Source organism: Blennius ocellaris (genome assembly GCF_963422515.1).
Source record: "Blennius ocellaris genome assembly, chromosome: 4".
Taxonomy (NCBI): domain Eukaryota; kingdom Metazoa; phylum Chordata; class Actinopteri; order Blenniiformes; family Blenniidae; genus Blennius; species Blennius ocellaris.
The window spans coordinates 26,687,238-26,713,340 of NC_137653.1; the positions used below are offsets into that span (position 1 = coordinate 26,687,238).

Here is a 26,103-nt window from a genome sequence, read left to right on the forward strand (position 1 = left end):
AGACCAGGAAGGAGATCTTGTACCGAAGTAAAACGCCCAAATTAAAGAAAAATGCTGTCAATAGTGAGTGCTGATTTGTGCTGAAAGAATTATCGTTTGTGCAGCTTTAGTTTTTCAGAAATAACAAGTTTAATGATGATGATAATGATGATGATGATGATGAGGATTATGATGATGATGATGATGATGATGATGATGATGATGATGATGATGATGATGATGATGAGGATGATGATGAGGATTATGATGATGATGATGATGATGATGATGTCACTCAGCCCCCCACATTCTCCAAATTGAACAGAAATGGTGCCAATCGTTCGTGCCCAGTTTGAGCTAAAAGAATGATCATTTTTACTGCTTTGGTTTTAAGATCCAACTGTCACAACTCCCGGCGTGTCTTCGTCTACCCTGTGTCTTTTTCTACTTCCTGTTTTACTTCGTACTTGTCTGTGGTCTTCATCTTAAAAACCTAAGCAGCACAAACGATAATTCTTTCAGCACAAACCAACACTAACGCAGCTCAAACGCTCGGACACGCTCAACGTCGCGGGGCTGAGTGACGTCATCATCTTATGATGAACCTATTTCACTGAGTTTTGCATGGGGGGGGGGGGGTAATTCACTTATCTTGTGACCTCCAGTCGGTGGAAAGGAAGAACCTGATCTGCAGTGTCAATCTCTAATAAGAGTGTATAATGTGAAGAAGACGGTTGTTTTCGGAGGACAGTCTGTGCTCACGTGTGGCAGAGAGGAATTCATGGCAGCATTTCTTTGTGTGTGAAGTTCATTGAGGAAACGTCTTTCTAGCTTTGAAAGACGAGGAGGGTAGAGATCATCTGAAAATGAAGACGACGTGAGAGAGAAGAGCCCCGCTGAGCCGGGCGGACGTTCACCGAGGAGAAAGACAAATGCACCGACGTGGACAAAGGATATTACACATAATGCGTCGCCACAGTGATGAGGGGGAACGCTGCTCGCTGATATTCTTCTTTGATCCAAATCACAGGGGCTGAGCGACTTCAAACAAAGGGCAGCACTCAGCTTTCAGAGGCAGCGACTTATCGGGCCTCGCAGGACTCCGCCAGCAAAGTGAGCATTACGTGTGTTTTCTGAAGCTGTTTTTCCACGTTCCTTTTAAGTTTGTACACCGGGAGCCGCGGGACACGTTTCTGTGCATATTTTAACTCGTTTTCACATCTACTACTTTTACCTATTTTTATACAAAAGCTGGCGGTTGGTAGAATTCATCCAATCATTTACATTGCACACACAATCACACACTCTATAGACAGCAAACAACCTCGAGTGTTGTTTTATACTGTCTCAGAAATACAGAATACCTGGAGGGAAAACGCACTCGTGCACGGGGAGACAGTCAACGGCGCTCGGAGCCACTGGAAACACAACTGTTTGAAAACACTTTGACTCTGTTTCCACGGCGACGGGGGGAATATACACGATTTCAGGAATGCTACTATTGCACGTGCGTACCACGGCCTTGGTAAATGCTTGTTCTGCCCATGTGCATGTAAATAGATAATAACAAAAGTGTTTGCCTCCAGAGAGTCATGAACTCCCAGTCCATGTTCTCCTGGTTCTCCCATTGTTAATGTTAAGAGCATATTGTTCTCTGCTGCGTGTGTGTGGTTTCATTACAAAAGCAAACGACGGCGCAAAAGAAATCAAGGCCCAACATGAAAACCACATTAACCACATGATAACCTACATTCTGCCATGTAAAAGGACGTCGTTTTCAAAACAGTGCTGTGTGAAACTTAAATAAAAGCCAAGCCCAGACTCCAACCATATCTAATTTTTAAAATAAAGGATTTGTCCCCAGGCGGCAATTGAAAGGCTCATCCAGATTATAGAGCATTTTCCTCTCACTGAAATCCAGATTATACAGCATATTCCACAAACACAGTAGTAATAGAGGTTTATCTGTGATACTCTGTGATACTAATCACAGGTGGTATTTAAGAGTACATTTTGATACAAGTTGATTTTTAATATAAGTTGCATTACCAGCAAAACAGCTACAAACAGTGACTTATTGTCCAGATTAGATGCACCGTGCTCAACATGGATTATTGTAAATGGGGCAAAAAATACCAAAACCCCAAACATGGAATTAAGTTTACGTCGACCGAAATCCAGAGGAAATAAAAACTCAACCTGCAAATCTAAATGATTAACATTCAAGTAAGCACCCAGCATGTTTGTGAGGCTGATGGATGTTTGCTGTTCAACAGCAGGTAGGTAGTAAACTATTCATCAGGATCAGCAGCCGCTGTCACGGCCCGTCATGTTTGCTTGACAGGATCCCGTCCTTCTCCGTCTCCGGATACATGACAATCACTGCGGCCTCAACGCACGCTGAATATTCAAAACCTGTCACATTAAACTCCGGCAGAAATATCCCCAAAATACCGCCGTGGCCAGGTTTGTTCCAGTAGCAAACAACGGAAGTTATGTTTTACAGTTTCTTGGTAAGGCGTTCATGCCCCTTGAACTTTTTCCACATTTTGTCACATGGAAAAAACAAACGTAAATGGATTTTATTTGGGATTTTAATCGACCAGACCAAGCGTGGAGTGCAAAAGTACTCGTATCTCACTAAATAAAATCCACGTGGACCAAGAACCCGCAGAAGTCGCCTGATTAGTAAACAGCGTTCCGTGTGGATTCTAGTCTCAGAATAAATCTAGTTGTTTGTGAACCAACAGAATCGTGACAGAGAAGACAGCAGGCAGGTTCGGGAGGAAGTTGTGGGGAAGGTTCCAGTAGGTTAAGGCTGCGTTTACCCAGTTATTTACAAAACTGTGATATTTCTCTGCGTTTCTTGCATTGACACATAAACACAGCTATGAGTCTCGACAAATGAGGATTCCTGAAAACTCTGACCACAGTCACAATTTGTGACGTGGTGTTTCTTTTTTTTTCTCTCCAGAATTCTGATATCGTAGCTTTATGCTTCCCATTACACTGCCCCCTACTGGTTCGACTGCTCATAGCAGCTCTGAACCTGGCGGATATGTAGGGTCAGTATAAATGAAGATCTTTATTTTGTAAATGTAGAGGGAGAAATATGTGTTTTTCGAAATAAAAAACCCGGGGACGTCTAGACGTGGCTTAAGTTATTAATAAATATCCTGAGTTTTGAACGATACATTATCCAAGGCGTTTGCTTGTTTTCAACCTCTGTGCATGTGCAGGTTTTCTGGTGGACGTTGGCTCCAGGCACCATTTCAACTGAAAATGTGTCATTTGTGCATCTTTGTTTCAGAAAAATTCTGCCTTTACATGGCAACATTCTGAAAGCGATGTCAGTTTACCCAGAAACGGCAGAAATGTTGAAATGTATGTAATAAAGAGATTGTTGTGTGAATGGGGCCTCAGTCCCACACAAGAGGTTTAAAGTGACGTCATGAAAATGCTCAAAAATGCTAGATTGTAATATGTTTAAAATGAACCACTTTGAATTATGAATTTGTTCTGTTTAACACAATAATTCCGTTAAAAGAAGAGGAGAGGTTGATGTCGGTACGCTGAAGTCTTCGTGTTAATTACATGTCCCTGTCAGACTGCAGCCATCTCATCCATTATAACAGACTTTACAGGAAAATAGTTTTCTTTTTCGTTTTTTTTTTTTACATGTAAAACATGATAATCCACACACTGATGCTCTGAGCCGCCAGTCAAACTAACTGTCTTCCCTTGTTTGAAAGGCGTCCACTGATACATGCAGTGTAATTACAGATGTGTGAAGTGTCATGGAGATTACAGGCTATGCAGATTCCAGGGCATTTGTTCTGGTTGCACGGAGATGATTGTAGTGTGTGTGTGTGTGTGTGTGTGTGTGTGTGTGTGTGTGTGTGTGTGTGTGTGTGTGTGTGTGTGTGTGTGTGTGTGTGTGTGTGTGTGTGTGTGTGTGTGTGTGTGTGTGTTGCACGGGCCTTGTCGGACGTGTAAATCACAGAGAGGCTTTCTGACAGCCAAATGTATTCGTCCCTGACGCCTGATGCATTAATTATACTCTCGCGCCGGATAAACAGGCTTGAAAAGAGCAGGTGGTTCATTTAACACTCAGTGGATCCGCGTCTGCGTCTCAGTGAAATGGTCCAGAGAAATCCAGACCAAAGACACAAAACAGAAACAAAGATAAGATGGTCCATAAACACCAAGAGGCCTGGTTGGTGGTCTGGGAAATTCTTCAAGCAAACATATATTTAGCATACAGGAGGATTTTGTTGTTGTTGTTGTGACAAGTAAAAAATAATGTAATCAAATCATGGCACTGTGGTGAAGTGTTTCGCCCTGCCAGTCACAGCAGGTCTTGCTTCTTGTTTGTAATGTTCATTCTAATTTTCCACAATGTTTCATACTGTAATTTTCACTTTAAATATGGATTATGTTTCATCAACTGCTAACATATACACATATAGATTATTTATTTCATGTGTATTTCAATGCAATATAGTATACTTTCTTATTTCTATCAATTATTTACAAGGGGCTTAAATATAGATGTACATTTGCGAATGTACGTATGTACTGAATGTATGGGTGTCTCACACACACACACACACACACACACACACACACACACACACACACACACACACACACACACACACACACACACACACACACACACACACACACACAAAGAGACATATTAAAATGAAAAATTAAATGTATATCTGCATTTTGTATAGTTCATTTGATAAGTCTGTCAGTTGGGGCCTTAAAGTCTCTTGTCAGGGTCCCACGTTGTCTCAAAGCATCTTCTCCTTCTTCTTTGTATTTTAATTTAAACTGTGGCTCCACCTTCTGGGGATTAACAGGTACATCATGTTCATCTCGATAGTGGAATCTCCCTTTAGCTGTTAGTAATATAATAGATCTGATATATAATACAATATCATAATAATCATGTAGAATCCATCTGACGGGCTAAAAAATTTTATAATCTGAAGTTGATATGTAAAAAAGTGCAAAGTACATAAAAAAAACCCCAGCAAAAACATGTAAGTTCCCCAGATCGCTTGCTTGGCCATGTGGGCTCACCAGTCTTGAGGCGCTTGCCAGTGAACACCACCCCCGATCCTGGTTCCAGGCTGCGACCCCGTGACCCTCGTCCCGGCAGGGAACATGATCAGTGTCTCCTTTTCATCTGTGAGGTTTTAATAAGTTTGGGCCTTCACAGAAAATACTCACACGCTTAATTACAATAAAACACATCTAATCTAGTAGATGTATTCATAACTAGTTTGACATGTAAAGGACATGCAGCCGACAGGTAATCATGATGGGGTTCCAGACAAGGGGAGGGCAAAATGAAAGATGCATTTTAATTTCACATAACTTCAAAACATAATCACTTCACACATTGGTTCACACAGTATCATTGAACAAGCAATTTCAGCAATGATATATCATTTTTAGCTTGCACTAATACAGCATCTACTAATCTTTACACATGTTCGCCATTATTCTGTATTCTCTGCTAAAAAAAAAAAAAAAAAAAGAAGTCAGAAGCAGAATCAACATTTATTATCCTGAAGTTTGTTCGAATACATTCCATGAACGTTTGGTTGCATTTTTATTGTTGTCGTCTGTCGTTCATCCACATCTCTTATTGACATATATTGAAGTTCATATAAAAAGGCAAGGCAAGGCAAGGGAAATGTATGTATAGAGCACCTTTCAAACACAGGGCAATTCACAGTGCTTAACAAAGAAATGAAAGAAATACATTAAAACAAGTAATGAAGAATCAACCACTGACCATACGGTCCACTTTGGGAACAAAACTCAAACCTCCCTCAGAACAGTTAGATCTTAATTAACAGAATGTTGATTTCACTATTGGAATCTTGCACGTTTGCGAACTCTCAACCCCAGAAAGTCACTGTGCACTCGTTCAAAACGTTCAACTTAATGTAAATACAGCCACAGCTTCCTTCCTGTATCCACAACCAGCTACTTCCTGTATCCACAACCAGCTACTTCCTGTATCCACAACCATCTACTTCCTGTATCCACAACCAGCTACTTCCTGTATCCACAACCAGCTACTTCCTGTATCCACAACCATCTACTTCCTGTATCCACAACCAGCTACTTCCTGTATCCACAACCAGATACTTCCTGTATCCACCACCAGCTACTTCCTGTATCCACAACCAGATACTTCCTGTGTCCACAATTATCTACTTCCTGTATCCACAACCATCTACTTCCTGTACCCAGAACTAGCCGCTGGGCAAAGCATTTTGCAGACAGTGTCTATGTTCTGATTAAACTCTGGTTGGAGTGAGTCAGTGGTTGTGGTCAGTTCAGGGGATTTAAAAACAGCATGAAATGAAGAATAAATAAGGTGAGAGCTTTATTAAGATAAGTTTAATAAATTAAGTAAAGTCTATTGTTTATTGGAAAACCTGTGCAAATAAGAATGTGATAAGTCGTGATGAAAGAGTTTTCCTCAACCACCATCCACAAGGTTAGGAGACTTCCTAAAGGAGTTAAGGAAAGGCGTTAGGGAACATCCTAAAGGAGTTAGGGAAAGCCGATCATGTTGTTTTCACAATCCGACCACACTTCCAACTCGGCGGCGTAATAATAATCTGATGGTGGCGAAGGTTAGTGACGTCTGCTGTGGTGAAAAAAAACACACATTTCTGAAAATGGAAGACACAAAGCAAACTTTCCCCTGCAGCTCTAACCACTGATATAATCTCAAATATCACAAGGATTGAATTGAAATCAAAGGAAAAGAGGAACTAAAGGTAAATATATTGCCAGATGAATAGGCTGCACAAAAGCACAACTTTACTGTGTTTGTTTTTGCAACATCCACATCACATTCATAGGTGGAATCTGGGTTTTAGGTTATTTAGACGATTGAAAGTTGTTCAAGGCCTATTATTGCTTTGTCTGAAAATGTTTATGAATGTATAAATTATGTTGACAGAAACACAAAACTATTTCTTTCAATGAGTGAAATCTATTTTCTATCTATGCACAACTAAGGAAACTGGCCGAAGGAGAAACTAGAATGTAACTGCATATTATAACTGTTAAAGAAAAACAGTCAAGAAAACAAGAGTGACAATAATTTATTTGCATTTCTATTGGTCTTTAGTGACTTTACATCTCTTAAAGTACCACTGCAACTACTTTATTAAAGAGTTGTATTATTAGGATGTCCAAATGTGACTGTTTATTGACACCTGATGGTGAAAACAAGATCAGTGAGGATCAATGTTTGTGATTAGATAAAGTAAATGAAAAAAAAAAAAAAAGAATTGTTCATCTTTCTCCCAATATGTCAGGAGTTTGTCTCAAGAGTTTACTGTGGTTCTCTCATGAAATACAAATTTAAAATGCACCCCTGACGAACAAATCCAGAGGACTGGCACACTTGAAATAACCCTATTTGGTTTCGTCATCACAGAGATGCTGTGTCCACTCAGTGAGATCGAGATCACAGAAGCCAGCGTCAGTGGGACACAGGAGGTTTGGGTGAAGGTCCAGCCTTTCCTGAGCGAGACGGTGAACACACAGTTGGTGTTGGTGGTCAGCTCTTCTAAATGGCCATTAATAAAAGCTGAAGAACAAAACAGAGAAACATTAATCAGTCATGTAATGACCAAGATAATCATCAACACTGAAGGATATTTCACAATCTGTACTCAAGTATCCCGTGTTAACATCAACTGTTACAGCAACTGAATAAGCGAATACAGCTGACAGCCGTGATGGCCGAATGAAGCTTCATGAACCACTGTCTTTATCTCCGGAAATCACTAGATGGCGCTGTCTGTTTTCTGTATTCATCATGTTTGAAAGCAACTGTCATTGCAAGCCTCTATTGTAAAACCAAGAGCGCCATCTGGTGGAGTCACAAAATAGAGAAAGTGGTTCATGAGGCTTCATTTGGCCGTCACTAGGTGACAGATTGTGTGGAGGTAGCATTAGGTAGCCTCGTTGTTTTCTGTGGCTCCATTGGTTTCTGGCCCCGGTAGATCTGGAAAGTATCAATAAAAAAAAACAGCTGACCTGAGAAAGACAAGTGAGAAGGAGCTTCCAACAAATACCAAAGCTGAATTGTCAGGAAGTGTCTTCAGACAATACTGCAAGATGTGTATATTGTGTATACTAGGTATACTGTCCCAAAGAATCTTGCACATACATCACTGACACCAACAAGCTGGAAAACAGGACATCAACACTGATCCTGGAGTGTCACGGAGACTCTATATCACCCTGAACACACTATCTCACTGTGGAGCATGGTGGAGGGAGCATCATGCAGGGGAGCATGGTGGAGGCAGCATCATGCAGTGGACCATCGTGGAGGCAGCATCATGCAGTGGAGCATGGTGGAGGCAGCATCATGCAGGGGAGCATGGTGGAGGCAGCCTCATGCAGGGGAGCATGGTGGAGGGAGCATCATGCAATGGAGCATGGTGGAGGCAGCATCATGCAGGGGAGCATGGTGGAGGCAGCATCATGCAGTGGAGCATGGTGGAGGCAGCATCATGCAGGGGAGCATGGTGGAGGCAGCATCATGCAGGGGAGCATGGTGGAGGCAGCATCATGCAGTGGACCATCGTGGAGGCAGCATCATGCAGTGGAGCATGGTGGAGGCAGCATCATGCAGGGGAGCATGGTGGAGGCAGCATCATGCAGGGGAGCATGGTGGAGGCAGCATCATGCAGGGGAGCATGGTGGAGGGAGCATCATGCAGTGGAGCATGGTGGAGGCAGCATCATGCAGGGGAGCATGGTGGAGGCAGCATCATGCAGTGGACCATCGTGGAGGCAGCATCATGCAGTGGAGCATGGTGGAGGCAGCATCATGCAGGGGAGCATGGTGGAGGCAGCATCATGCAGTGGAGCATGGTGGAGGCAGCATCATACAGGGGAGCATGGTGGAGGCAGCATCATGCAGTGGAGCATGGTGGAGGCAGCATCATGCAGTGGAGCATGGTGGAGGCAGCATCATGCAGTGGAGCATGGTGGAAGCAGCATCATGCAGTGGAGCATGGTGGAGGCAGCATCATGCAGGGGAGCATGGTGGAGGCAGCATCATGCAGTGGAGCATGGTGGAGGCAGCATCATGCAGTGGAGCATGGTGGAGGCAGCATCATGCAGTGGAGCATGGTGGAAGCAGCATCATGCAGTGGAGCATGGTGGAGGCAGCATCATGCAGTGGAGCATGGTGGAGGCAGCATCATGCAGGGGAGCATGGTGGAGGCAGCATCATGCAGTGGAGCATGGTCCACTGCATGATGATCCTGCTGTGCAGACTCTCTCCATCAACTTGAGGTTAGGCCGATGATGAATTCAGCTGATTGGAGGATGAAGACCAACAGTGAACGCTCCATCCACCTGTCCATCTTCTATCCTAGCTCTAACCGCAGCGTACTGTAGGAGACTGTGTTGTATTGTATCTGATCAAAAACTAGGTTCAACATCAGCAGAAGAAAGAATCAGGTAGGACACATGGACATTGATGATTCTTCTGAAAGCCTCAAATATTTATAGACTTATAGATTTTTCCTAAATATTAAGATTTAGGCGTAATCATGAGAGATCCTGCAGCTTCGTTGATGTTAGTGATGTCATCCAATTTGAGTTGAAGAAGAAGAAGAAGAAGAAGAAGAAGAAGAAGAAGAAGAAGAAGAAGAAGAAGAAGAAGAAGAAGAAGAAGAAGAAGAAGAAGAAGAAGAAGAAGAAGAAGAAGAAGAAGAAGAAGAAGAAGAAGAAGAAGAAGAAGAAGAAGAAGAAGAAGAAGAAGCGAGAGTTAATTCCTTTTCAACCAGAAAACCAAACAAAGCGAGGGCATACAAACCTGTGAGTGCCGTTGGCAATATTCATGCTGTCATCAGTGACTCCTTCTGCCATCTGCAGAGGGCGCTGGCTTGTAGCCTGGCTGGCGTTCACCATCTCACTCTCTTCAGCAAAGGGGTTACCAAAGAGACTGCCGTGCCTCTGTGGAACATGAGAGAGAATCTTTACAGTTTGCAGAGCAGAGTGTGTCACGTGTTACTGCAATGTCAAGTACTGCTGACTCCAGTAGAGCCAGCGGTGCCACAGAAAGTACTGCACAGTAGCACTGGATATGTACCCTCAGGATGACCTCCTCTCCCCGCTCCAGCTCCTCCTCAGTGATCAGGTCTCCAGAAATGGCCCGGTGCAGCTCCGGCGCCGCCTCCTCCTCGATGTTCCTCAGTCCGGCCTCAACAACATGGAGAAGGAATTAAAACTGGCCCATTCCTCCATCGTTAAGCTCCTCTCTGGGATTGAAAAACTGCAGTAACACTCGTATCTCTCTCTCCAGGTCATCGTCTGTTAGTTCTGAGTGAAAGTGAACAGTTTGAGGGTGAAAAGCAGCGATCGAAAGGTGTGTGTGTCATGTCAGTCTCTGTTTCTTCATCTGCCATGTGACGTCAGCAGCTGCAGCAGTTTTACAGTGTCTTCGTGCAACCAGTCCGCTCCACTGATTCTTGACTGTGAGAGAAAAGAACGTGCAAATGGAATGAAAAAGGAACTCAATGATGTCAGTCGGTGGATCTGAGAAGAGGATGAAGGCCAGCACGCTACAGACCCGCTGGCCATCCACCTGAAGGAAAGTCTGCTTCCCACTCCTGATGTGAAGCATGGACCTGAATCACAACTTCAAAACAACTTCCCTTTGCTGCATTTGTAAAGCAAAAGCAGCTGGAATTTCTTAATTCCAGCTGCTGTGCCCAAGCACGACGTTATATTGTGAGTGCTGAGTCAGCGTTATCAAGACTTTTTCTTTGTGCGACATCGCTGGTTTGAAAAATCCCGAAGAATTCCCAATCTTCTTCAGTCATCTTCTTTTCCACATTCTTGGTATACAGATTTTCATTGTGCTTCATTCTGTCAGCGAGCTGTGTTTGTTTTTCCCAATCCTTTGCTACGCTTCCTGGATTGTTCGATTCTTTTAAATCTGAACTTACAAGCAGTGATTGGACTGCGCTGACTGAAATTGTGAGTAAAATTGAATGTTTTTAGGAAAACCTTGGTGTTACCTGTATTTCGTGGGTATCAGATTTCTTGGTGGGACGAAACCCGTAGTACTCTTCCTGTCTCTTCTTCATCTTTCTGAAATAATCCTGGATGAGGAAGGTGGCATAGAACTTCCCAACAGTCACCTCGTCATCTGTGAAAAGCAAACACGTCAAATCAAAATAATAATTTAACAAAACAAACTATGGCAATGGTCTTCACCTGCTGGTTCATGTAACCTTAGCATGTACTCAAGCTATAGCCTTGCTACTGTATGAGGCCTGAAACTTGTTAGCATGTAGCCTTGCTACTGTGTGAGCCCTGACGCTTGTTAGCATGTAGCCTTGCTACTGTGTAGCCCCGATCATGTTCTCTTGTCGTATGGAGCCTCGCTACTGTGTGAGCCCTAAAGCTCATTAGCATGTAGCTTGTAGCCTTGCCACTGTGAGCAACAAAGCTCGTTAGCACATAGCCTTGCTATTGTGTGAGCGCCAAAGCTCATCAGCATGTAGCCTTGGTACTGTGAGCCCCGAAACTCATTAACATGTAGCCTCGCTACCGTGTGAGCCCCAAAGCTCATTACCATGTAGCATGTAGCCTCGCCACTGTGAGCAACAAAGCTTGTTAGCGTGTAGCATGTAGCCCTGCTACTGTGTGAGGCCCGAAGCTCATTAGCATGTAGCATTGCTACTGTGAGCTAACGACACTTTATTTAAAAAGCACCAATACATCACTTATCAATCACACAGACACCAAGACCATGGAAGCCCCTGAAAATGAAGGTTTTTAAGCTATTTCTACCTATTTTAAAGTCATTTTTACCCCACTTTGTACAAGAACTACATAATGTGAGATGTGGAATAAATGTTATATAGTGTCTTTAATCTACTTCCGGTGTACAGCTGCTGTACAGTCAAATTGTGAAGATTAAATTGAGTCAGTATCTTTGTCCATCCAGTCTACACTTCTTCACATCATAAACAGAATGTTTCACTTCCACACTGCAACACTTTGTCTGGAGGAGCAACATGTTTAGTTGTTTCTCAGTCTAAATCATGACAAGAGTCATTTCCTTTCTAACCAACAAGTCATGATTGGTTCAACATTTTACAATGACATAATATTCATAATAATTCCATTCATGTAATTAAAATCACAATGGTAATCAAAAATATAAATGTTTTAATGATTAAATCTATGTTTGTGTGTTCAGTTTCAAATGTATATTGTATCTCTTTTTGATTTGAGTTCCAAAATTGGAGTGGAGGGTTAATAAAGTATTTAATAAACAATTGATGAGAAATGCTTGTGGCGTAAAACTTTGATTCATTAGCTCCAAATGATGCTCCAAACGATATCAATATTTTTAGATTTCAACATCAGTGGAGTCTAACAAGATGCACACAATCTGTCTGATAGAGTGAGAAGAATCTAACATTCTCAGTTCCCAGTCAGCCAGTCACTGATCCATTCGTAGTTCTATATTTGCTGTTGTTGGCGCAACAGTGGAACATTTGGTTTGCATATGAATCCACGCTCATCTTATTTTATGACAGCAGTTAGGTTCAGGCTCCTCCGCCCTTAAACAGATTTGGACGTTTCACAGAAACCATGGAAATGTGTGTGTGTTCATTTCAGTGCCACGTAGCGTTAGCTGCTGAGCAGTTACCTCCGATTGGTGGGATGACCTGATCCAGCAGCTTCATGCTGGTGCGTTTCCAGATCTTCTTGATGATTCCTCTCAGCTCCTCGTTGGCCTGTTCAAAGTTTCCTGAGTCACACCACAGAAACAAGAGCCATTAACCATCGAGTTCCCGCAGTGGTGTTAGCCAGTACTGCTTATCATGGAGCCCATGGCTTCTCTCCGGTTGGAAAGAAAAACGTGTTTATTGTGACATTGGAGCAGGAAGCAGTTTCCACAGTGCGGAACAACTCAAGCACAGAAGAGCTGCTTTCATCCCACGTCGATCCAGTCTCTACTGTCAGAACAATAACATTGATGATGATGATGATGATGATGATGATGATGATAAATTGTATTTGACCGGTATAGTCCGTTACGGTTCGGGTTTCCACCACAGGAATTTGTGATTTTCCGGAAACAACTGCTCCAAAGGCGGTGGATTTTCCGCTACCCTTCCATCAGAGTACTCGGGACTATGGAATGGGTCTGAGTTTGAGGAGCCGTCTGCTGATTGGTCAGTGATTTGCTACACACCCTCAATATTTCAATATGTTGGCTGTATGAATCCTCTGTTGTTAACATATTCAGCTTTGCACTGGTTGCTTTTTCTTTTTTGCTGCACAGTTTTTATGTTACTCCCAAAAGAGCAGACGAGAGGACTGCGGACTCGGGAGCAGACCGCTCGTCGCGTCGCTGGCCGGTGTGACGTGTTGCAACGCCGGCAGGTGTTCGGTCTCTCAGAAACAACACAAAAGTTGCGGCGTGGCACTGGAGCTAACCGGTTAGCCGGAGTGCACCCCGAAGCGGGGAGGTAAAACAAAAGAACTTAAGAAGAATGTAAACAACAACAGAGGATTCATATGATCCAGATCTGCTGCCCCGGCTGAGATTTCTGTTGCAACGTCAAATATCTGCAGAGGTCTAAACCCCGCCTACATTTGACCTACTTTCTGGAGGAAACGCACCAGATTTGGCTCCAATCATGCTTCACCTTACTGCTCCACCCCTGCACTTTTTGGAAACGTGGCTTAAGCAGATTCTGGTGGAGACAGGCAGCCAGTGGAGGGATTTCAGGACTGGAGTGATGTGGTCTTGTTTTTCGGTTTTGGCGAGGAGCCACGCAGCGCCGTTCTGGATGTGTTGGAGTGTCTGAAGGTTTTTGTTGGTGATGCCATAGTGTCAGATTACAGGAGTCCAACCTGGAGGTGACGAAGCCTTGGACGAGCTTCTCGGCGTCAGGCAGGGTCAGTGACGAGAGGAGGGTGGAGATATTTTGGAAGTGGTAGAATTAACTTTTGCACAGGTATTTGATGTGCATATAAAAACAGAGGTGGGAGTCGAACTACACACAGTTTGGTGACAGTGGAGGAGAGGGACGTCCTGACTGGAAAAGTTTATGAACGTAATGGAAGATGACTGGAGCTGATGAGGCGAGTGACTCGTGTGGCTTCAGTTTTAGAGCTGAGCAGCTGGAGGGTAATCTCTATACCTTTATCTACTCCAGCCAGAAAGTGAGGTGGAGGTGAGAGTGGGGGTCAGGTGGAGGTGAAGTGGGTTGAGGTGGAGGTTTATGGTGGGGGCCAGGTGGTAGTGATGGAGGGGCCTGGATGGAAGTTGATGGTGGGGGGTAGTGGAGGTTGATGGTGGGGAGAAGATGAGGGTGAGGGTCTATTTTTATGTAGAGTTGGGTGTCATCAGCATGGCAGTGTTTGGATATTTTGTAGTGGGAGGTAATTTGACCAAGAGGAAGCATGTACAATGTGAAGAGGGTCAGGCCGAGGACAGACCCTTGGGGAACACCGCAGATGACAGTTTGAGTTTTTGCTTACTGCCACAGGGGGCGCTACTCTGTCTCTGCGACTCCAGACAAGACTCTGTATGTGCAGGCTCAGTGTTTGTCATGTTATTATTGCAATCTGAAATGTTCACCAGAGTGGCGTTACACCGTCAAATCACTGGACTTTCCTAGTGACCGGTTCAGCTGTTCACCAACCCAGTGACTCTCCTAGCGACCCATTCGAATGTTCACCAACCCAGTGACTCTCCTAGCGACCGATTCAAATGTTCACCAACCCAGTGACTCTCCTAGTGACTGATTCAGCTGTTCACCAACCCAGTGACTCTCCTAGTGACCGATTCAGCTGTTCACCAACCCAGTGACTCTCCTAGCGACTGATTCAGCTGTTCACCAACCCAGTGACTCTCCTAGCGACCGATTCAGCTGTTCACCAACCCAGTGACTCTATGATTGACCGGTCCAGCTGTCCAACAACCCACTGACTCTCCTAGTGATCTCGAAAACAGACACCATGCCTTCTGTCAGTAAAGGTATTGATGAAAGAAGCGTGTGAACGTGTGAATGAACTCATCACTTCATCTAAATAAAACTCTACTGGGAGTCGAACACAAACCTTCAGTCTTGATCTTCAGAGCTGTTCTAACCAGAGCGAACAGCGTCGCGTTGAAGGTGACGGTTCCATCGCTGTTCAGAGGCATGTTCATGGAAACCAGCCTCTGGAACACACACACACACACACACACACACACACACACACATACACACACACACACACACACACACACACACACACACACACACACACACACACATACACATAAATTGTTAATGAAAAGTACCTCGTCAATATTTTTGGATCTCAATAAGCCGGTTGATCGCCGGCATTTGACGTTAAATCTTGACAGAAATGATGACGAAAAGAGATTTCACAGAGAATAAAATAGTCATGGAGGAGGTGGAGGTCAGGAAAACTATATTATTTGGTGTCACAGTAGTGGAATCCCTAATAAAAGAAAAGATCATTGATCGGCAGCTCGTCATCACCGCTGGAAATAGTACGAGTCACAGAGAGATCGGTGACTGTAGAGGTGGAGAAGAAGCATCTGATCTGAAGGTGGAGGACAGAGGAGAGTGACATCATGGGGGCAGCACCAGAGCTCACTGCTGGACATAAAACAGCCTCATGGTTGTGACGCCAGCGTGTGTCAGAAAGAGTGTCGGAGAGGGAGGGAGACATTTTTGTGGAAACACAGCAGACTGACAAAGTTCAGTTTTATCTGTTTATTGAATGTGTCAAGTAAATATTTAAACAGGCACTCATAAAAAGGCTCATGGGATTTTGTGATTTATCCTTAGTCACTACAGAGTTGGAGGCGGAGGGTGACGAGGAGGTCATCTGTAGCCCCAGTACATTCCAAGCACATGGCCGTACCGGCGTTTCCACGCTGCAGCTCTACTCACGGCTGTCACCGTGCTATTTATATGCTTACTCTGAAATTGGACTGATTGTTACTCCCTTTGTCACAGTTGATAATCAATCAGTTCTATCCACCGCTCTGGATCATTTGAAGATGAAAGTTTGACACATATGTGCTGTTAATTCAATTGTAATGTCTTCCTAAAGAAATGCATCTACAACGCTGCAGCTTGGCTGTTTATGATTACGTGGATCAATAAGTCTGATAGTTGAAGACATTAAATGTACGAGATGAATCTGGCTTCAATTCACCACCTCGTGAATGCACTGCCCGTTTCTCCCGTCTCCAAAATGTGTGTGTGCAAGATTAAAAGTTTTCACAAACGTTGCGTGGGAAGTGGTGGACGCATCTTTCAGGACCCGTTTTGTGCTTCAGCAACCTTTAAAAATGAATGAGGCCCCTGATCTACATCAACACAGTTTGAGACCAGAGAACACTGCACCGCTGAGTTCAAATCTGTGACTACATGACAAAGCAAGTGAAGTGTGTGCAGGTTCATGTGACATTCAGTTCACGGTGAGATTTAAAAAGTCCTCCACCAAAGTACCAGAACAGTACAATCCCCCCACGGTGGAACACGGTGGTCTTCAGCCCAGCAGGAACTCAATGAAGTCATTTAACAAGTATTCATAAGGCCGACCGTTTCTCACCTTGCAGGCAATACGATGAGGGCAGAATTCACCAAAACCCAGTGGGGGAGGGATTCGACGCAGCAGCGTCACCACATCAAGATGTTTTATACGGCCTCTATAAAACACAGACAGAGTTCCACATCATGTGCTCACACAATTAGAAAAGGCAAGAAGGAAACAAGAGGCACGTGACGTCAATAACTCCATCAAATCTTAACACTGAAGCAGTTTGGACATTTATCAGAAACATAGTCTGCTATACACTTCAACATGATGCCACGGGGACTTTTATGTAGAATAAACGAGGACTTCACGACAAACTGTTCCAGTTCTTCAGGATAAACAAACACAAGTCCCAACAGGAGCACCTACGTAGCCTCAGGATCATATTCTGCCCAAATCTTCTTGAACTCATCCAGGTGTTGAGGGCCGAGAATGGACCAATCACGTGTCAGGTAGTCAAAGTTATCCATGATGACTGCGACAAATAGATTTATAATCTGTAAAGTACAAGACATCATATTTAACATCTTTATCAACATGTAAGTTGTTCTAGAAGTTATTTAACAGACTGAACTGTCAGAGGACATTTTACTGAAACAAGTCTGTCAATTCACCAAGACAGTTAGAATAAACATTGTTGTAGAAGACCTTCACTGCACTACAGGCACTCAGTAGTTTGGATTTACTAAACATTTCATGACAGCAGTTTACCCATTCTAACTATGGACCTTTTCATACGGTGCTCTTTTGCACACTGTGCCATGAATGTGAACATTTATATTCCATCAGTCCATCTTCTACACTGCTTATATCCTGTTGAGGGTCACAGGGTGCTGGGGACAATCCCAGCAGTGGGTGATGGAAGGTACACCTGCACAGGTGAGGACAGGTGAGGATACCTGGCCAGGTGCATCCTGTCTTTGCCCACAGTCCACTGGGTTTGGCTCCAGTGACGCTGAGCACGATAAGCAATGTAAATAATGGATGGATGGATGGATGGATAATGGACAAAGGATGGATGTTTCCCAGTTTGGGATAGGAAACATCCATCCATAATCTAATACCTGTTAAGTCACAAGTATTTCCTGACATGTTAGTGTTTCTTCTGCTGGCAGACACGTAGCTGTTATTTTTCTCATGAATTGAAAGCAGACAATTGAAAGCAGATACCAGAAAAGCACAGAGCATGTAGAAACTCATGAAGTAGATGATGGCGAAGTTGGATCCACAGGTGTACTCCTCCCCCGGCAGGTAGTCCGACTTGGGGTCACACTTCTTTCCATACATGGATCCCAACATCACTTCATGCCAGGCCTCCCCTGTAGCACATCTGTCCAACAGGTCACACATCTGTCCAACGCATCACACATCTGTCCAACAGGTCACATATCTGTCTAATATGTCACACATCTGTCCAACAGGTTAAACATCTGTCCAAAAAAAGGTCACACGTCTGTCCAAGAGGTCACATATCTGTTTAATATGTCACACATCTGTCCAACAGGTTAAACATCTGTCCAACACGTCACACGTCTGTCCAACACATCACTCTGTTAATGACCAACAGGATTATTCCATAGTTTCTGTCTAACATCTGGAAGGAAAGCGGTCCCCGTCCTGCCACAGTGGCATGAACACTCTTACTAATCCGTCACTAACCTGAACAACAGCAGCACCGCTTGAGGAAATGTTTGAAAGTTGTTGTTTCTGTTGATGTAGGTGCCGTCAACAAGCGCAACTTTGCCAAAAATCTGAAAGAAGCATTCAGTTTAACAATAAATTGTCCAAGTTGCCATTTTGACCAATTCATGATTTTTTTTGTGTGTGTGTGTGTGTGTGTGTGTGTGTGTGTGTGTGTGTGTGTGTGTGTGTGTGTGTGTGTGTGTGTGTGTGTGTGTGTGTGTGTGTGTGTGTGTGTGTGTGTGTGTGTGTGTGTGTGTGTGTGTGTGTGTGTGTGTGTGTGTGTGTACCTGCATTCCCACTACAGCATATATGAAGAACAGCATGAGAATGAGCAAGGCTACATAAGGAAGAGCCTGCAACACAAAGAGACTGTTAGAAACACTCCTGGCCTGCTGGCGCTGAGTGGTGTGACCTCTGACCTGAAGGGCTTTGATGAAGGTCCACAGAAGGTTCCGTATCCCCTCAGAACGATTGAGAAGTTTCACCAAACGCATGACACGGAACAGTCTGAAGAAAGTGATGGACACGCTCATGTTCTCCGAGGACTGGAGGAGCAGAACACACAGTCAACATGGCGACGGTTCTTCAACCCAACGTCTGCTGAGTCCACATGAGAAGTGAACGTCTCTGAGCTCAGAGGAGCCGTGGAGGAACTCACCGCGATGGCCTGCATGGGGTCCACGTCCTGCACACACAAACATTCCACTCTTTTTAAGAACAAGACTGCAAATGTTTCAGTCAACAAGGAGTTGATCACTGATTCTGAGACAAACAGGATTCGCCCATTAGCAAACTGATGCTGAATATCAGCAAGCTCTCGTGTGTCAACCTCATATTCATTAACACGTCAGTTACAAAAAGCTGGTACAGATCTGCAGGTTTCGTCAGTTTAACCATTTCTTATTATCAAAGTTTCATGAAATTCATTCTTCTGGACGTCCTCGGTCTCTTTGTCAGTCTCAGTCATCAGAGTCAGAACCGGGACCAGAACCCGGTGCAGCCCGGCTCCAATCAGTCCAACACTGGAAATACCTGTTTGTTCCTGAACTGAGACATTCATCAAGAGTTTCTTTACATTTGATCCTTAAAAATCTGAGCGACCTGAGAACCAAAAACAAACCTGCAGTCTGAGGCAACAGGCAAGTAGAGGTAAGTTTATTAATGCTGAAGCTCAAAGTGTGTCTGAAGCTGAACATTGAAGCAGAAGAAATAAAGAAGAGTACTTACAGCACAGCCATGCAGACAGTACAGTCCTCCAGAGGAGGCCAGTGCCGCCTGTCAGGGGAACAAGTTTCATCTTTAGTTCACTTCATTACAGCTCAGAGGTTTAAGCAGAGCTTCCTCACTGCTCATCCTGTATTTACACTATTCATTCCTCCGGCAAGGTCCCCGCCCAGTGTGAGGCTCATCCCCTGTGCCACCCCCCCCACACCCCCCATTGTGTGAGCAGGTTTTCTGTTGGAACAATAATCCTCTGCGTGACGCATTATTATCAAGGTGAAGCAGATTTCTTACTTAAACAAAGACACCATGCGCTACAAATGTCCTTTTCTCATCATTTGACACAATCTTAATGTCACTTAGCGATGTAGAGCGATGTTTAGTGATGTAGAGCAATGAGGAGTGATGTGTAGTGATGTATAGCGATATATACACCCAGTCGCGGACCCAGCCTGTTTCCCACCCTTTGCGAACACCGGACCTTTACGTGACCGCAGCTGTGATGGTGATTCTCTTGCCCTTCACAGAGCAGTGTGTGTGTGTGTGTGTGTGTGTGTGTGTGTCTCTCACATCGATTTCACTCAGCATTACATCCACAACACTTCCTATGACGATGACAAAGTCGAACACGTTCCAGGGGTCTCCGAAGTAACCCTGAGAAGAACAGACACTGAGTTAAAACCTGAAGTAACCCTGAGAAAAACAGACACTGAGTTAAAACCTGAAGTAACCCTGAGAAGAACAGACACTGAGTTAAAACCTGAAGTAACCCTGAGAAGAACAGACACTGAGTTAAAACCTGAAGTAACCCTGAGAAGAACAGACACTGAGTTAAAACCTGAAGCAGAAAACCAGGTTCATGAGCAGAGCACAGCTCACACATGAATATAAAGACAACAAAACACATTATACGTAGTGACTAGAACAGCCTTTTTGATGGAAAATTAGATAACCATCCTTGTCATAAAAGAACTTCTCTGCAACCCAGACAGAAAGCATTACATCAATTACTTGTGGAAACTGGGATGTTTGATAAATGGCATAGATTAAACTCAGAAGATAAAAACTTCACATTTTATTCAAACCCTCATAATTCCCATTCACAAATTGATTTCTTTATAGTTCCACAAAATTCAGTTGAACTGATTGAAAAATGTGCCATCGGGTCAATTCATATTTCAGATCATGCTCGTTTTCTTGCACATGATAAAATCAAAAGATTACTCACATAGATGTAGACAGAATTGCAATGTGTCCACATTATCAGACCCAGACCCTCTGTGTTATACAAACAATGGAATTAAAAAGAATGAATAAACTCACCTTGGCTTTGAAGGCCATCAGCTTGAGGATCATCTCCACAGTGAAGAGCACCGTGAAGATCACGTTCAACATGTCCGACAGGTGGGTGACATGGTCTGACTGGTTGCAGTGCTGCGGATCACCAGGTGGAGGTCAGCACGCCCCGAACATGAATAACACAACAACACCCTCACCCACCAACACCCGGTCACTTGCCAAAGCCCACTCACTCGTCATCATCTGGTCACTCGCCAACACCCAGACTGGCCAGCAACCAGTCACTCGTCAACACCCGTTCACTCACCAGCACCCTCACTCGCCAACACTCGGACTCACCAACACCCAGTCACTCGCCAACACCTGGTCACTCGCCAACACCCAGTCACTCGCCAGCACCCAGTCAATTGCCAACACCTTGTCACTTGCTGACACCTGGTCACTCGTCAACACCCTCACTCACCAACACCCACTCACTCGTCATCATCTGGTCACTCGCCAACACCCAGACTGGCCAACACCCGGTCACTCGTCAACACCCGGTCACTCACCAGCACCCTCACTCACCAACACCCGGTCACTCACCAACACCCGGTCACTCACCAACACCCGGTCAATTGCCAACACCTTGTCACTTGCTGACACCCGATCACTCGTTAAGAACCTCACTTGTCAACACCTGGTCACTCGCCAACACCCAGACTCTCCAACACCCACTCACTCACGACCACAAGGTCATCTTCTTAAGTCCTGTCTCTGGTGTAGTTTTGCTCGTGCCAAAGGACAGTTAAAGGAAGGTTTAAGGTATGGACGGTCATTACGTGACATCAGTCAATGCCAGAAGAAAGTTTTCTGGCTTCAATAATACATTTTCAATTATTCAATTGTAAATTGATAGCTTCAGACTTCCAGTTGGTTGGAATGTATTTTATGTCAATGATTGTTCATCTTTGACATCGTGCCTTTATTTTGACACAGGAAGTGACACACCAGAAGTAACAACTATTATTCAGTAGCAGTTAATGTACAACAGATGTATGATATCACGCACCCTGTTGGTACAAGTTTTTATATATACGAACAAAATCAAGAGGCAATAACTGTAAGTTGTGTGTTGGCCTACTATGGCAATAACTTAAGAGTGAATGAATTAACATCCATGCTAATTAGCAAATGTGCTAATGTGGAGAGTTCATGTTGTGATAATTACATGTGGCAGTTGTTGCTATATGCTAGCTTTAGCCATGTTAATCTGCATGTTTAGATGTGTAACAGTTTAGTATCTGTGGAACAAGGATTTTGTCTTTTATTTTTTCTATTTTGACTATATTTGATTGTCAGTGACTTAGCAGCAAGACGCCATTAAAGGATCAAGGCTGCTCACTTCCTTGGCTCTCAAAAGAGTTTGGATGACTTTTTCATCTGTGTGAACACTGCGGAAGTATAACAGGTAGAGAGAACAATACACTAACCCCAAAATTTGACCCTAACCCTAATCTCTGACCCTAACCTCTAAACTTGACCTGAAGCTTTGACCATAAACCCTAACCGCTGACCCTATCGTCTGACCCCAAACCCTAACCTTTAACCCTAGCATTAACCTCAGGGTCCTCTAAACCTCTGTGTGTCAGAACAAGTCAAACTCCTTTAAATGATTTGTTCTAAGATTTTAAAAAAACATTGTTTTTCTACGTATGTGCGTGCGTGCGTGCGTACTGTGTGTGTGAGGCGAGGACACACACCTGCATTCCCAGACACATGGTGTTGAGCATGATGAGGAGGAACATGAGGTACTCAAAGTAGCAGGAGGTGACGATGTACCACACCTGGTACTGGTACGGGTTCTTGGGGATGTAACACCGCAGTGGGCGGGCCTTCAGTGCGTACTGGACACACTGCCGCTGGAAAGGTGATAAACAACGGAACCTATCAGTTCATTGAATTTAATTAGATGGCTTTATTGTCATCAGATATGGCAGAGATATGAACAGCTTCCACTGAACGGTGCATTGATAAGACAGATTAAAAACATGAACATGAAAATGGGGGGCTTCGGGCTGTGTTGGTGTGTTTTCAGATCTCTCAACTTAAATCCCATTGCACTGAATACATGATTTCGTTCATTCATTCTTCTGAATCTGTTCATCAAGCAGAAAGCAGACTTCTTGGACATTAATGTAGTGGTTTCTTTTCGTGGGACTGTAAAGTGGAAATGCATTCACTTCCTGTGGCGAGAAGCTCAGTTGGTCTAACTTGGAAGTAAAGTGACTGAGAGAACGATTTGGAAGGTGACGTTTCAGAGTGACTGAACCAAACTTATTGACTGAACCAAACTTATTGACTGAACCAAACTGACTGAACCAGAGACACTGTCAGGACTGGACTGACTGACTGAACTCGACTAATTGACTGAACCAGACTGACTGACTGATCCAGACTGACTGAACCAGACTGAATGACCCAAACTGACTGAACTGGAGTGACTGATTGACTGACTGACTGATTGACTGACTGATTGACTGACTGACTGACTGACAGACTGACCGAACCAGACAGACTGACTGACTTTAACTGGACTGATTGCATCTGACAGAGTGAGTGAACAAGACAAACTGACTGAACCCGAGAGACTGACTGGGACCAGGCAGACTGACTTACTGAACCAGACTGACAAACTGACTGTTTCTTCACTGACCTGGTTCTTGTCCAGCTCGCAGTTCTGGAACTCCTGCTCTCCTTGTTCTTGGAAGGTGACAATGACGAAGCCCACGAATATGTTCATCATGAAGAAGGCGATGAGGATGAGGTAAATGATGAAGAAGATGGAGATCGCCACGCGGTTGTTATACAGTGGACCTGTGTCCTCCCGGTTAGAGTCAATGGCCTTGTACAATATCCTGGACAGACAAGTCGAGAGCGACAGGTAGAGAAGGACATGTAGAGACAGAAACAGGTAGAGAGAGAGAGGAAGAGAAAGACAGGTAGAGAGAAAGAGACATGAGACATGAGAGAGACACTACACTCTCGTCGTAGATTCTTTGGTTCTGGTTGGTGCTGAAAGTTTGTCGTTGAGATATTCATAGACATATCTGTAATCAGATTACTGTAACTGTAAAGTCTCCCAGTGTTATTCCATTAGGGATTAATTTTCCCTCAATAATTCTGAATATACAGTGTATTCCACCGTCAGTATGATTGATCAGAAGTAATTGATCAGCAGGGACTTACTTGGGCCATCCTTCGAAGGTGGAGATGGTGAAGAGTGTCAGCATGCCGTTCAGGATGTTGTCGAAGTTCAGTTCTGAATTGATCCATTTCCTCTGGTGGACTTCCATCTCATGAAGTTCTCCTTCCTGATACTTGATATACTGACCACTGACCCCGCAGTGGGCAGAGCAAGAAAACTCATCAATTTCACTCAAATTTTCAATAAAAATGGAAGCTTTACAGAGAAATCTGTTTCTACCTTTTTTATCGATGTTGCTCATTAAGATATTTTCTCTCCATGTTTTTCTCTGCAGCGCTCACCATAACTTACAATTACCACCATAACCCTAACTCTATAACTTAACCCAATCTAACCCTTAACACTGACCCTAAACTCCTAACCATGACTCTAAACCTCACATTTAACCCATAACTGTGACCCTAAACCTAAACCTAACCGCAGAACTAACCCTTAACCCCTAACATTGAGCCTAAGCCTAAACTTAACCTTAAACCTGTTATGTAGTTTGTTGTGTAGTGTTTGTTGTGTAGTTCAATAGAGTACAGAGTGTGACTGCAGAACCTCCTACCGGCATGCTTCCTCAGTCATCTGGTCTGAATCAGTGCAGGCGTAGAATTTCCCCTAGAAACCCAGAAAATATTTGAATCACCACGAGAAACACTTAATCTCACAAATGAACTACTTAACATCTTTTTATCAGTTTGAAGTGCCGCCAAATCCTGATCTGCGGACGCATTGTGTTATTGTGTTTTGTTATTGTGGTGCTGCTTTTCCCTGCTGTGTGTCTGTAACACGGAGAACATCACTCTGTAGCTGGCAGTCTCTCCTGAGAGTTTCTATCGCTCGTCATGCGACATCTTTAAACTACAGCGAAGGGACGGACTCACCAACTCTCTGCTCATGTCAGTAGGAAGAATAAATCAAATGTTCTCTTACTTTGAAAAGTTGAACTCCAATGCAGGCAAACATGAAGTCCAGCAGCATGGTGACCAGAACAATGTTCCCAATGGTCTTGACGGCGACAAACACGCACTGAACCACGTGCTGAGGAGGAGGGATCAGAGGAGAAGCAGGGATGAAAGGAGCTCAGTGATTGGACGCTTGCTCCCAGACGCACACACCTTCAGTCCTTTGGCTCTGTTGATGGCCCTCAGGGGCCGCAGGACCCTCAACACCCTCAGAATCTTCACCACGGAGATGGCACTGGACCTACACACACACACACGCATGCATGCACGCACGAACGCACGCACGCACGCACGCACGCACGCACGCACGCACACACACACACACACACACACACACACACACACACACACACACACACACACACACACACACACACACATCTTGTTGAGAGACCAGATGGAGTTCTGGAACTGCAGAGAAGAACGAAGAGAGAAGAGGACTGACTCCATGCCCATGGAAAGCAGAGACACGCTGACCACCAGCAGGTCCAGGATGTTGAAGGAGTTTCGGCAGAACGAGCCTTTGTGAAGAATCGCGCCGTACGTTGTCATCTGAAACACAAACGATCTCAAGCTCTAGATCAGGTGTCTCGAACTCGGTCCTGGAGGGCCGGAGTCCTGCAGGGTTTAGCTCTCTCCCAGTTCCAGCTCGCCTGTGCAATGAGGGGCTCGTTATTGGGCTTTTTCATAACCTTGGTGATGACATCATCATTAGATTCAGGTCTGCTGAAGCAGGGAGAGAACTAAAATAATGCAGGACACCGGCCCTCCAGGACCGAGTTTGGACACCCCTGCTCTTGATTGTATCATCTCATAAGCCTGCCACCTGTAAACTGTTGGTAGAACCTGCTGACTGTAACCTTCTGACAAGAACCCGCTGGGTTTCCTCTGGAGTCATGTCTCCTGGCTGCTGAGCTGACACTTCCTGCTTCAACTTGTCTGGGCTAACTTAGTTTCCTCCCACATTCATAATACAGGCTTGTTGGCTCACGTTCACTGGTCCATGCCGTGCCCATTAACCAGAACCCCCTACACACACACACACACACACACACACACA

General features: G+C 44.3%; 1 protein-coding gene across 2 annotated transcripts in view; it reads right to left on the minus strand.

Moving 5' to 3' along the window:
• Positions 1–7,108: 7,108 nt before the first annotated feature.
• Positions 7,109–26,103, minus strand: part of LOC308129140 (dihydropyridine-sensitive L-type skeletal muscle calcium channel subunit alpha-1-like) — a 36,568-nt gene continuing 17,573 nt past the window's right edge. For both annotated transcript variants that reach the window (XM_080494930.1, XM_080494931.1), the window contains 23 exons: positions 25,489–25,595; positions 25,197–25,284; positions 25,012–25,119; positions 24,644–24,696; positions 24,075–24,221; positions 23,542–23,743; positions 22,589–22,747; positions 20,871–20,981; positions 20,118–20,201; positions 19,554–19,601; positions 18,985–19,011; positions 18,746–18,871; positions 18,614–18,679; positions 18,303–18,394; positions 17,814–17,973; positions 17,013–17,140; positions 16,659–16,755; positions 15,144–15,246; positions 12,718–12,819; positions 11,072–11,202; positions 10,141–10,251; positions 9,865–10,004; positions 7,109–7,615 (listed from right to left, as the gene is read on the minus strand). In XM_080494930.1, the coding sequence (XP_080351056.1) occupies positions 7,606–7,615; positions 9,865–10,004; positions 10,141–10,251; positions 11,072–11,202; positions 12,718–12,819; positions 15,144–15,246; positions 16,659–16,755; positions 17,013–17,140; positions 17,814–17,973; positions 18,303–18,394; positions 18,614–18,679; positions 18,746–18,871; positions 18,985–19,011; positions 19,554–19,601; positions 20,118–20,201; positions 20,871–20,981; positions 22,589–22,747; positions 23,542–23,743; positions 24,075–24,221; positions 24,644–24,696; positions 25,012–25,119; positions 25,197–25,284; positions 25,489–25,595 (2,400 nt within the window). In that variant the 3' untranslated portion in view covers positions 7,109–7,605. The remainder of the gene's footprint in view (positions 7,616–9,864; positions 10,005–10,140; positions 10,252–11,071; positions 11,203–12,717; positions 12,820–15,143; positions 15,247–16,658; positions 16,756–17,012; positions 17,141–17,813; positions 17,974–18,302; positions 18,395–18,613; positions 18,680–18,745; positions 18,872–18,984; positions 19,012–19,553; positions 19,602–20,117; positions 20,202–20,870; positions 20,982–22,588; positions 22,748–23,541; positions 23,744–24,074; positions 24,222–24,643; positions 24,697–25,011; positions 25,120–25,196; positions 25,285–25,488; positions 25,596–26,103) is intronic.